Raw genomic sequence first — 12,503 nt, 5'->3', positions numbered from 1 at the left:
TTCTCTCTACATTTACTGCACAGGCTCACCTGTCTGAACCCCAGACTAGCCAGAAGGGAAGACTTTGGTGGGAAGGGGCCTGCCCCTGCCCTTGGCCTCCCAGAGGCCCAGTCATTCTCCTTCCCTTGAAGGAATTAGAATGGGCACAGCTCCCATTTACTGAGCACCCTACTTGTGCCAGGAGGGCTGCGTGCCACCTTGTTCTATGACCTCGTGTTTAACAACCTTCCATCCTGTGAGACTCACAGAGGCTAAGTCACCGCTGGCAGAGCTGGGATCCCAACCCACAGTCTGACTCCCAAATCCACACAGTTCCAGTTGGCCATGCTGGGGTCATGGTGGGGGCCTTAGCGGAAGCACAAGTCAGTCTCTGTCCCATCCCAGTCCCAGAGGCTGGATTGAATGACGGTGTGTCCAGGGGACCTGGGCCTTTCCCTCTCTCCCCTCCTCCCTTCCCCCCAGGATGGATGAGGGTGGTGCAGGACACATTGCTGCCCAAGTACAGAGAGAGGTGGGCCCCCAGAGCAGATGCCTGCCCAAGTGGGCCACGGCGGGCTGAACCTCCGTCCTGCATGCTTGAGAGCCCCCAGGTAGGGCCTGGCAAGACCCAGCCCCGCTCAGTGCCCTCCTGACCTGAGTCCACCACAGCTCAGTGGCTTCAGGCTTAGGAACCGATGGAAGCAAAGATAGGTGAGCAGTGCCTGCAGTGCCTCGTCCTCTCCCGCTTCTCATGTCCATGTATCCCCACCTCTGGGCCTTTGCTCACACCATTCTCTCTCCTAATCTCATCTCTCTCGGAAGAGAAATCTCTGGACAGTGAGGTAGAAGACCTACCTATCAGCAAGGTGGGCAGAGCAGTCAGAAGGGGTCCTTTGCCCACAAAGCACTGGATATTGGCCCTGCTCCCCTGGCCACAGCAATGAGTCCAGAACCCCATGCCCTGCACAGGGGCCATGAGGTCACCGTGCTGGGCCTTGCCCCGAAGTGAGCGCTCCTTGTGGGCAGTGACTGATCCACTCAGAGCCTCTCTCTTGCAGAGTTGGACAGTGACTTGCAGAGATCATGACAGATCCACCGAGATCAAGGGGTGGTAGGAGTCTTAGCACAGTGTGGGGAGCAGAGAGAAGCAGGCAGTGGCAGTGCAGCAGAGAGGGGCTGGGTCTGAGCAACAGTGGTTGTCACCAGAGTGGGGAACCACAGAGGTCTCTTTCTTCCCATCCCCACTGGACACTTTCTAAACTTCCTTTCTTCCCTGCCTGTCCTCACGATAACCTCCATCAACTAAAGCCATCTGAACTCACCTATCTACCTATGTACCTACCTACTTACCTACCTTCCTACCTACATACCTACCTGGGTTTCTCCTAATATCAAAGAACATGAAGTAGCAAAGATGGAATTACACAAACAGACAACACCCACTGTTGGCAAGGGTGCTGTGCCGTTTGGAAGTGTGAATTGGTATGACTTTCCCGGGAGCGATTTAGCAATAAATATTAAAGGGATTAAAAAAGAAGTAACTTCTGACACAGCAATCACACTTCTAGAAAGTACCCATGGGAAACAATCAGAGACACACAGAGCGAGAACAGGGAGATGGATATCTTAGCAGCTCTGTTTCTATTAACAAAATCATTGGAAAAAATCCAGTGTCCAATAGGGGGACATGATAAATTCATTAGGGTACAGCCCTATCATGGATTCATAGGCAGTCATCAAAATAGTATTTAAAAAATATTTAATGACACAAGGAGATGTCCAGAGTATACCCTCAATAGAAAAAAAGGGAACAAACAAAAGTGCATATAAAAATGCAGAGAGAAAACTAAAAAGATCTGCATCAAAGTAATATTGTTAAAAAGCTTAGCACATGGTGGGTGCTCAAGAAATCTCTCTCCGTCCTTTCTGACTAGACTCTGAACTTCTGATGCAAGCCCTGGACTTGCAATAAATGTTTGCCAAAAGAATAAATAAAACTGAACATGTGATGCCCATCAGGGATATAGACCGAGACCTCAGTGGTGGGGGAGCGGTGGGGGGTAGGGCATCCTTGAGCAGTGGAGGCAGGGCATTCCTACACATAGTACCATCAGAGGGAGAAGAAACTGAGTCTCAGAGGGGGAAGGAATGGCCGAGGTCACAGCAAGTTAGGGGCAGAGCTGGGACTGACTAGGACAAGACCTCTGACTGGCAGCTGCCTTGCATCCAGTGGCTAGGGGGCTGGTCAGTGAATGAGGTTTAGGCTCGGGGGTCCATGGTCTATTCCTTTGGGGATGGTGTTGGCGGAAGAGGAGAGTGGTACCTGAGTCCCCTGACCCTCTGCCACAAAGTAGGCTGCTCAGAACCGAGCAGGAGGGAGGCATCACGAGTGGGTCCAGGGCTGCTCTGGTACGTCTCAGCCTGCCTACCTGCAGGTGATTCCTTGGAGGATGGCAGAAATGTAAGAAATCGGGATGGGTTGCTAGACCCTTAAATTTGTCCCCATCCCCTCACCTCGAAACTCAACAGGGGCGTAAGTCTATCCCATGCCCAGCCATCTCACTGCTGCGATAACAGCCCAAACATGCCCAGGACCCAATCAAGGTCCCTATCACCCAGCAAGACACCCCACATCCAAACCAGCCCTGATTCCAAACGGCATCCGAGGGTTAGATCTATGGGGAGATCTACAGAGAACCCAGCTAGCAGGCAGCCTGCAGCCAACAGCCCCAAGCACACACACCAGAGAATATCCGCTGAGCGCTGGGGGCGGGCTGTCCCAAGGCCCCGCTTGCACTTTGTCCTGCCTCTGTCTCGTCTCCCGCTCTCTCTCTCATGTTGCCCCACCTCGTCTTGGCCTGACCCCGGCCTGTGTCTTACAATCACCCATTGTGCTGGGAGTGGTGAGGCAGGCAGGGAGCTGTGTTCTCTGGGGCTCTGGAATAAAGGCTCCTGAACAGCAGAGGAAGTCACTCTCAATTAGCTGGGAAAGGGAGAAACACGGAGAGCAGAGAGGAGAAGCCCGGGGTGTTTCCTGCAGCCTGTGGGAATGGCCTCGGAATGAAGCTGATTAAGAAGAAGGAGGGAGACACTGATCCTGGGTAAATGTGGTTCTAGGGCCGGGACAGATGTCTCTCTTCAGGGCACGGCATCCTGCAGCCCCTGCTGCAAAGGCTCTTCTGGGACGAGCACCAGGGTGTCCCTCTTAATACAGGGACCCTTTGCTAAGGGTCTTTGGAACCTGCTTAGCCCCATGCCAGGCACTCTGGGGATATATGAGGGGAAGAGCCCACAGTGGCTTCAGGACGTGATGAGAGATTAGGGTCAAGGCCTGCCTGGGCCAGAACAGTTTGTCCAGTCCTTGGCACACCTGTGGCTTGACAGAACTGGACATTTTGATGAGGGAAGAGTTTTTACAAGGATCCCCAGAGGCTCTGCTTTTTTCAGCTAGTGTGGCTGAGATTACCACCTGTTCCCATTTCCTCTGACCTCTGGGAAGTCGTTCTACCTTCCCCTACCCCCACTCCCACCAGAAGCTGAAATGACAGCGATCCTCTGCCTCACACTGTGCCCAGGGCCCCTCCCTGCCCCTCAGCTGCAGGCTCTGAGCTCCCTGAGGACAAGGGTAGTACCTGTCTCCTTCCAGACGAAACACCACGCATGCCCTTGAAACATCTGGGAAAGGGTAGGAGCGTGGGACAGAGGGAGGCCTGGTGAACAAGCTGGGCTGAGCTCCCAGCCTCCTGACCTCCAGCTCAAAACTCCCCAGTGGGTGTGAGAGTTTCCTAGGGAGAGTGAGTGCAGGGAACAGGTCTGGCCAGCACCTCCACCAGCCCCATCACCGGCAGCTGCTTGCCTTAGATCCCCTCCTCTCCCCTGTGGTCTTGACATTGCCTTGATCCAGCTGGGGTTCACGCTCAACCCAGAAAGGGCTAGAAAAAAATGTACGTCTAGGCCCAGCACAAGGCTGCCTTTGTGTGGAGGTCAGATCCCAGCTGCTCTGTGGCCCAACTCAGTGGAGCTGTCCCCGGGAGAACAGCCATCTGGGCAGCTCAGAGCCCAGCCTGGGGACCAGAGCTTGAGGACCCTCCAGCTTCTTGGGAACTCAGGGAGACCCAGGTGAACTCTGATTCCTGCAGGCAAGCCTCTAAGAGCTCTCCAGAGGGACTGCAGCTTGGCAGTTAGGAGGCAGGGGCTGGCCAGGGCATGCAGGAGGGGAGGGGACCACACCTAAACGGTCCCAAAGAGGCAGTATGCCAGTTAAGACTTCCACATCCTACTAGCTGTGTCATTCTGAGAACTCACTGAACTTGTCTGAGCTCAGTTTGCCCTACCACATGAGAATGATAACAGTGCCTACCCCACTGCTGCCATGAAGAGAAGATGAAAGATGAAAGTTTATCCCTGAGCACAGAGCCTAGCAGACGGTAAATGTTCAGTAAAAGTTGCTCTTATTAAGGTTCAGATGTGTGGGGAAGAACGATTTAACCCACTGTAATCCGCTGAAGACCCTCTCCCCAAACAGTCTTTGGTACAGATAGTTGCCTTTCCTCAATTTTATGGAAATGGCAGCTTCGAGGCCCCTTCCCACACGTGGCTGCGCCAATATCCTCTCCCATACAGAGTCTGGAGCCAGGACTCTTGGAGCTGCTGGGGAATCGTGCAAATAAGCCCCAGGGCCAGGCCAGCACACAGGGGGCACTCCAGCCATGGTGAATCTGGATCTTACTGCAGCTGCATTCCAGAGCTCCCCCCACTCCGCCCTTCAAAACCCTGGAGGCTACACGAGTTGGGGTTCGGAGGAGTGTGACCCACAGGGAAGGCTTGTGGGAGCCAATGAGGTCTGGCACTGCCCTGGGAAGTGCCTGGGGTCCCTTGGGCAATGGTGCTGAGAAACCTCCTCAGCCCCTCCCAGATTGTCCCCTTCTTCTTATCACCAGCCCTAGATGCTAAACTCCCAAGGGCAGACCACTCAGCTCAGGCCCAGGCCCAGAGGGAGCTTAAACGTCTGAGGCCAGCTAGAGGTCCTCCTCATCCAGGAAGCACCCTGATCACCCAGTTCCCAGGTAGCAGGCCTTCCTTCCTCAGCCTCTGTGTGCCCTTCACCCAGAGCCTGTCTGCCCTCAGACTAGGAGCGCTCTGAGGGCAGGATACTGTCCATCTCAGTATCCCCAGCAGCCTAGCCCTGCGCAGAGGATGGAGAGTCCAGGTTCGCCCCCAGCCTGGCTGTCCCTACCAGGTTCCCGAAGTCCTGATAAACCAGAATGGCTCTGCTGCCTCCCCTACAGTTGACTCCTCCTTCCCCACCCCTCCTTTAAAGTTGGTGGCCCCCCTTCCCACCCTCGGCCCTTGCCTGGCCCCTGGCTGCCAGCCCTCTCTGATGGGTCCCTCTCTGGGATTCCCTGCCCGCTTGTTTGAAACCTGTCTGTTCTCTGTGCCCCGCTGCTGCAGTGCTGCCGGATGCTAACTAAGATTAAGCAACTGAGGCCCAAGGGGCTCGGATTACTTGTTCCTCCTTGGAAACACTCCCGACACGGAATGCTCCACGGGACGCTGAACTTGCACCACATTGGCTCCCTTCCTGCCCCTTGAGTTGCAAAACACCAATGCCGTCACTCACAGTCAGGACTTCTGAGCTCCAGGGCTTTGCTGTGCACAGTCCCCGGGTGCTGACAGCTGCTCTATAAGCGCTGCAGAGAAGGAATTATCCAGTCCAAGGAAGGAAGCCTGAGCAAGCTGATGGGACCTGCCAGAGGTGACGCAGCAAGCTGCCCTGGCTCTCGGGAAGAGTGTGGCAGCTGCCTGGGCCCAGCTGGCCCCTCTCCTGGGCTCTCTCGGTGCCTTTCAAACCCTTCCCCTCAGAAATCAGTCAGTGCTTTCCTTGGTCCAGGTCCCTCTTCATCTCTCAGGAAGAGCAGAGAGGCAGAGTCCACTCCAGGATAGTGCACACCTCAGGCCAGATCCCTGCCGAGGCCACCCCAAGACACCCAGCCTGGGAGAGGGGCAGCTTGTCTGATGGCAGCAGCGAGCCCCGCCGCGGTGAGGGGATTGGCGTTTGATCTCCAAGGGACCAGGCAGCCTGGGGAGCAGGGTATCTGAAGCCCTGGTCTGGTGTCTCCCCTTGTTACACCTTTTACGTCTCAGCTTCCTCACAGACCATGGGCATGGTGACCTTCGCCCAGCTGTCTGCCCTCCAGCCCATGACAGAGCTTGTGACAGAGCAGAGAGGTCCCAACTCTGTTCCTGCCCTCACATCAGGCCTGCCCTCTGACCGGGAAAGCCAAGTCGGAAGAAACTCTGAGGGAAGAGTCTTCAGAACAAAGGCCCCAGTCCTCTCCGCCTTCACTGGCCTCTTTATTGCCCCATTTGGGGACCCTTGGAACTGGCCTCCCCAGCTAGTCCCACTTCGAATGCTACCACCCACTCCCCTAAACCCACAATCCCTGTTTAGCCACGAGGAAGACCCCGGATGTACCCACATCGAAGAACATTCTACGAAATACACAAGCAGGGCTTCCCTGGTGGCGCAGTGGTTGAGAGTTCGCCTGCCAATGCAGGGGACACGGGTTCGTGACCCGGTCCGGGAAGATCCCATATGCCGCGGAGCGGCTGGGCCCGTGAGCCATGGCCGCTGAGCCTGCGCATCCGGAGCCTGTGCTCCGCAACGGGAGAGGCCACAACAGTGAGAGGTCCGCGTACCGCAAAAGAAAAAAAAATAAAATACACAAGCAGTTCAACGGTCAGCTTGTCATCTCCCCTGACCAGCTCCCACCCAAACGAACGCCCAAGGGAGCTGGAGTGGCCTCGGGATCACCACCTGGCTTCTCTGAGGAGCCTGAAGCTGGGCAAATCACAACTGAGCAATTAGCACCTCAGAGGAAGCTCTTCACCCCTGAGACGTGACACAGACCAGCGACAAGACAGCAACAATGTACCATCCCAAGGACAGCACTGAACCCGGGAGGCAGTGACCCTCCGTGCCACGCACCGATTCCTTGCATTTTTTTTTTAAAACGTCTGTTGTTGCTACAATATTGTTGTACAGCCAATAAAAATGAACAAAAGCTGTGTTATTATCATTTTGTTGACTTGGCAGGGTAAATGATAACTCTGTTTCTCACAAGGTGCAATTATCTGGCAGTGAACGTCCTTGAAAGAGCATGTGGCCTCCCAAGCTTCCAGAAACATCTCTGCCAGCTCGGGCCGGCCAGCCTGCCCCTGGGCCCAGTCAACCCGCTTGGACTCTCCAAGGCCTTGCTTATCTGGGCCTCCTCCCATCCTTCAGCAACGGCTTGCCCCGGATGAGGCCCCAGCTGTCTTTCTACCTCTGACCTCTCTCCTTCCCAAGCTTCTTGAAGAAAAAAACTTCCTCCCTCTTCCTTCCATCAAGTTTGGCCCTGATGGCGGCAAAGAGGGTAGGGGCGTGGTGGGGTCCCTGTGGGCATGGAGATCAGGATTTCCGCCTTCCCAGTCCCCCAAAGTTCTGTCCTGCGTGGGTCCCCTGGCTTGCTTCGTTAGTGTCCCGTCAACCCCCTCCAGCACACCCAGTACAGCTCCATCCCTGCCCTGGACCACCCGGCTCTGCCCAGCAGCCTCCCACCTGGCTCACCTGGAGAATTCAACTGGGCATCTTTCACCTTCGCTGGGGACGAGAGCTTGAGAGCATGGCTTAGGGGCTCTTTGGAGAGTGTGTGCCCGTCAGTCAGGGAGCTGGCAGGGGAGAGGGAAAACAATTGTTAGAAGATGGCAGACTGGCCTGGGCTCCCGATGCTGGCCCAGAACACGTCTCAGCAGCCCCGGGGGTGATGATGGCATCTCTGCCTCCCGGCTGAGTCAGGGGACAAGACCTCAGTAGTTGCAGGAGTTAACCTCACCCCCATGCCACCCTCCCCCTTCAGGTTCTAAGGACTCAGTAGAAAGAAAAATCAAGTCCTGCTCTGCTTTAATTTGCTGTGAGACTCTGGGCAAATGCATGCCTCTCTCTGGGCTCAAGTGTCCCCATCTGGACAAAGAAAGGCTTGGGGTCTGGCACTGGAGGAAAACTTTGAGGGTTGGGAGGTGCCCCCACCCCCTTTCTCTCCACACCCACCAGCCCTCAGGCTTTGGGAATAGCCATGCTTAGGAACTCAGAGTGGAGCTGAGGACACTCCTACAGCTCTCACAAGTCCTAAGCAGGCCCCCAAGTGAGGCCCTCTCCCCTGCAACGGTGTCTGTGAGTGTGCCCTATGTCCATGACCTGATGGACAGAACAGGCATGGGACCAGGGAAATCTGGGGCTCTTGCCATCTGTCTTCACTCCTGGCCCAGATCCCCCTTGCCTCCCAGGCTTGGCGGCTCTGGACAATGAATCTCCTCTTCTGGTCAACACAGCCCACGGGGTTACTGGGCCTCCATTATCAACTCAGCCTCACTGTTCCTTGACATGATTCCTCCTCAGGGTTCACCTGGCCAGACCTCAATCTCCTGGGTGGATGAGCAGATGGGGTTCAGTATACACCTCAGGGTCAAGCAGGATTACTCAACTCCGGGGACACCTTTCACAGTCATCGGGTATGTAAACAGAGCCTACTGGAGTTGTGCAGTGTGCAACCTGTGCAGCTGGTCTTGGCAGCCCTGAGGGCAGGACCCTGGCTCCAGGGAATCCCACCTGTCTGTCAGGGTGGGGCTGGTCCCATCTCTACCTAGTCCCCAGGCAGCTTGCTCAGTTACCTGCTTCTCACATTCGTCCTTACTCCTTGCTGGTACCGCAGGTTCAAATTAAGTTTGAAAACACATGCAGGCCCACCTGGTGCCAGTCTGTTTAAGAACCTGAGATAGGTTTTAAAGCAAAAGACATCATGAGGTTATGAAGGGAGGGCAGTGAGGAGGAGGGGGATGAGTGGGGTGCCAAGCTGGTCCCCTTCTTGGGAACTTTGTGAACAAGGCTGGGCCACGGGGCTGAAGCAGCCCTTCTGTTGCTATGGTGACCTGCCCCAGGGAGGCTGCCGGAAGGACTGAAAAGATGACAAAGCATGCTTCTGGGGTGAGGCCTGCTGTGCCAGGCAGAGGGAAACAGAGGGTTCTGAACACCGTGGGACTTGTCCTGCTGACTTTGGATCATCGGTTACTGCCATTAATCTCTTGGGTTTTGAGTAAAAGTTGCCTCCACCTTGGGACAAAGAAGACTATAGTGTTATCAAATGACTCCTGCACTCTGGGCTCAGACAATTACAGGGCAAATGGGGGGACACGCACATAACTAGGCGGAGGGTCCCACACTGAGAGTCCGGGGGAGGACTGTGAACTTGGTGTAACATCCATGCTCTATCTCGGCCCCTGTCCTCCAAAGATAGGGCTGCCCACAGGGTAAACCAAGTGCTTAAAGCCAATCAGCTTTTGAAATCACCAGCTGTGGGCAGCCACCCCCAAATTAGCCAAGGCATCACTGGCTGTAATCTCCCACCATCTTAACTGCTTCCTCACAAACAAGCCTGTTTTTAAATCCTCACCATCAAAAGGTACAGGCAGCATTTCTGCCACCTAATAAAATTTGCATAAACTGGTTCTGGTTTTAAAATAGCTAAATGGGTTTCCCGGGTGGCGCAGTGGTTAAGAATCTGCCTGCCAATGCAGGGGACACGGGTTCGAGCCCTGATCCGGGAAGATCCCACATGCTGCGGAGCAACTAAGCCCATGCGCCACAACTACTGAGCCTGTGTTCTAGAGCCGCGAGCCACAACTACTGTGCTCACGTGCCACAACTACTGAAGCCCGCATGCCTAGAGCCCGTGCTCCGCAGCAAGAGAAGCCACCGCAATGAGAAGCCCGCGCACCGCAAGAAAGAGTAGCCCCTGATCGCCGCAACTAGAGAAAGCCCGTACAGCAACGAAGACCCAACACAGCCAAAACTAAAATAAATTAATTTTTTAAAAAACCACCTAATTATCCAAATGAGTAAAGTACGCTCTTCCTCTTGGTTTGAACCCTCAAGATTTAGTCCCCTTAGGGGGAGGGTATCCTTGTCCATCATCTGAAACAGAATTTGCTGGACCCCCCTATAACTTTTTCCTGCTCACTTCACTCAAGGTCATACTAGTAACAAACTCTACAGGTCTGGCTTGTAACACAAAAATGAGCGAAACTGCATCGCGTCGAGGGCCATCTGCCCCTTCCCAAGGTGGCTGCTGCCTCACACGTCTTTGTTGGCCATGGTCGTCTTTAGTTTTTAATTCTCATCTGCATTACTAGTGGTCACTTCTTGCCACTGTCACTGTGCCGGCCTCTAGCAACTCACCTCCCTCCTACTTTACAGGGTTTTTTTGGTAGCAGACTAGGAAATAAAATATCCAAGCTTGTTAGAATTGTCAGTTAACTCAGAGGAGATGGCTTCCAAAGTGAAATTTATAATGTTTTCCTCAAAGAAAAGAGATTTGGGGAGCAATCCCTTCAGTTTTGACTCCTTAAAAGCATTTTGGGCCCCTTCTAATTCTTGCTGCCATGCCAGAAGGAACACGTGGCTGGTAAATGACCCCAGCAAGTGAGGTACGACTATTATAGTCAACACGATGAGCCGGGCAAAGGTGATTGACACGGTATCCCCGTCATTCTGGAATCTTAGACTCCTCCTGGAATACAGCGCTCCAGAACTTGGCTCAGTCCCAGAGGCGGAAGTTCCTAAGCAGCAGAATGACAGTTATGGTGGGAGAATGGCCCAAGGAGGCTGACTTGCCCTGCTTTACTCATTCCTAGGAGGAAGAAGATCCAAAAAGTATCCCTGATGAGGACGGGAATTGCTCTCAACCCCAGCTCACACTACACACACACACACACACACACACACACACACACACACACACACACCATGAGCATCTTGCCTTTACTCACTTTCACAGAAGCAAAAACTTCTTCAGCACCTGCCCAGTAGCACAGGGAGCAAGAAAACACTTGAAGGGCATGTATGAGCAGACATATTGTGATGTGTGTGGGGCAGACAGAGGAGTCTGGGAAAGCCCGCACTCTCCTCTCTCTGAACTGGCTCTCCTTTCTCCTCCAATCTTGGCAGAAGAGCTGATGGGAACCATTTAAAGACACAGCCTACCAAAAGCTTCCTTCAGTTCCTCCAGGAAGTCCTCCCGGATTATCCCCAACACCTCTCACCCTTGTAGCCCTCAAACACTCAGGTTTGGGCTTTGAAGGCCACACGTGGCTTGGGAAGCTCCTTGAGAGTACGGGTCATGTCTGATTCAACCCTGACCTCTGTCCCTAAGTACTCTCTGGCATGCAGTTGGAGCTCAGTAAATGTTCGTTGGATCTAATTGTTCCCAAGTTGTCACTCTGTGTGTGACACGTAAGTCGAGGGGAGCCTTCGTTTTCCATGTGAACCCCTCATGGATGGGGATCCATCTCCTCTTTATTCCTGTGGCTCTTTCTTCCCAATCAACCCTCTGCTCTGTGTGCAGTAGGTGTTCAATAAATGCTTTCTTGAAATAATAGAGCGTTGAGATTTACCAGAGTCGGCCTGTTCAAGTCACTTTACTTGCCGTACAACCTTGGGCAAGTCACTGTACCTCTCTGAGCCTAGGTTTTCTGCCTAAATCCTATGGCTGTTGTGAGGATAAGAGGATACATGTAAAGTGCTTAGTAGATCAACAGCTCTCATCCTTACTGGTGAACTCTCATGGATCTTTTGGGGAATAAGTAGGAAGAAATTCTTTGGTGAGATTAGGATGGTGACTAAGAAGGGTGAAAAGACCCAATCCAAGTCTGGGGGTCGAGACACCCGGCCGAGCCTGGGTACTCGCTCTGGGAGGCAGCGTGGGGGCCAGGAGGTGGGAAGAGGGTGGGATCCTTGTTCCTTACATGGTCCTCAGGGTGGAGCTGGCAGACCTGAGCAGGAATGCCTCTGGCATGGTCCCTGAGGGGTGGCCACACCCTGCGAGCTCACTGGGGAGAGAGTGAGAACCTCAGAGAGCTTGTCCCAGCATTCCCCGGGAGAGCCGCATCAGCCCCAGAGAGGTCCAGCACCACAAAACCATCCTGCAATAGAGACACAGCGTGAGTCACCTCGTGGCCTGGCTGGGCTAAGGGGGCACCTGCCCTCCTTCCTGGACACGACTCACTGGCTCCCAGCCTCGGTACCGGACTGCAATTTACCGCCTCCTAAGCCCACATGCTCTAATCGCATCAGGAACAACGCAGCATTGCAGGAGGTGGCTGCCTTCGGCCTCCGGGCTCTCTAGTCCCCAGGATCCATCGGTCACCAGGATGAGCAAATACATCAAATTCTTGGGCCTCCTGCTTTGCAAAGACTCTTGCCCACTATTGGCAACCGTCCAGCCCCACACCGCCGTTTCTTGTTCTGGTTCTCACCTCTCTCTGCTCTGGGGGCAAAGGGAGAACCCTACTCCTATACGCCACAGGACGTTTTCAGTGGAGGGCGTTGCCCAAATACTTTCCCAAATCCTAAAAACCCCAAGTAGGGAGAGGAGCAGTGCCTCCTCCAAATCCCACGGTCCTGGCCACACAGACTGGTCCCTCTGCACAGG

The 12,503-nt window shown here is 54.2% G+C and overlaps 1 protein-coding gene across 1 annotated transcript in view; it reads right to left on the bottom strand.

The window, feature by feature from the left end:
• ACSBG1 (acyl-CoA synthetase bubblegum family member 1) overlaps window positions 1-12,503 on the bottom strand; it is a 47,855-nt gene that overhangs the window by 17,730 nt on the left and 17,622 nt on the right. The window contains exon 2 of the mRNA XM_060155074.1: window positions 7,589-7,689. Coding sequence (XP_060011057.1) covers window positions 7,589-7,689 — 101 coding nt within the window. The remainder of the gene's footprint in view (window positions 1-7,588; window positions 7,690-12,503) is intronic.

The sequence above is a fragment of the Lagenorhynchus albirostris genome, chromosome 1 (assembly GCF_949774975.1).
Source record: "Lagenorhynchus albirostris chromosome 1, mLagAlb1.1, whole genome shotgun sequence".
Classification (NCBI taxonomy): domain Eukaryota; kingdom Metazoa; phylum Chordata; class Mammalia; order Artiodactyla; family Delphinidae; genus Lagenorhynchus; species Lagenorhynchus albirostris.
Note: the sequence above shows the minus strand (reverse complement) of the source record. Positions and strands in the feature narration are given on the sequence as shown.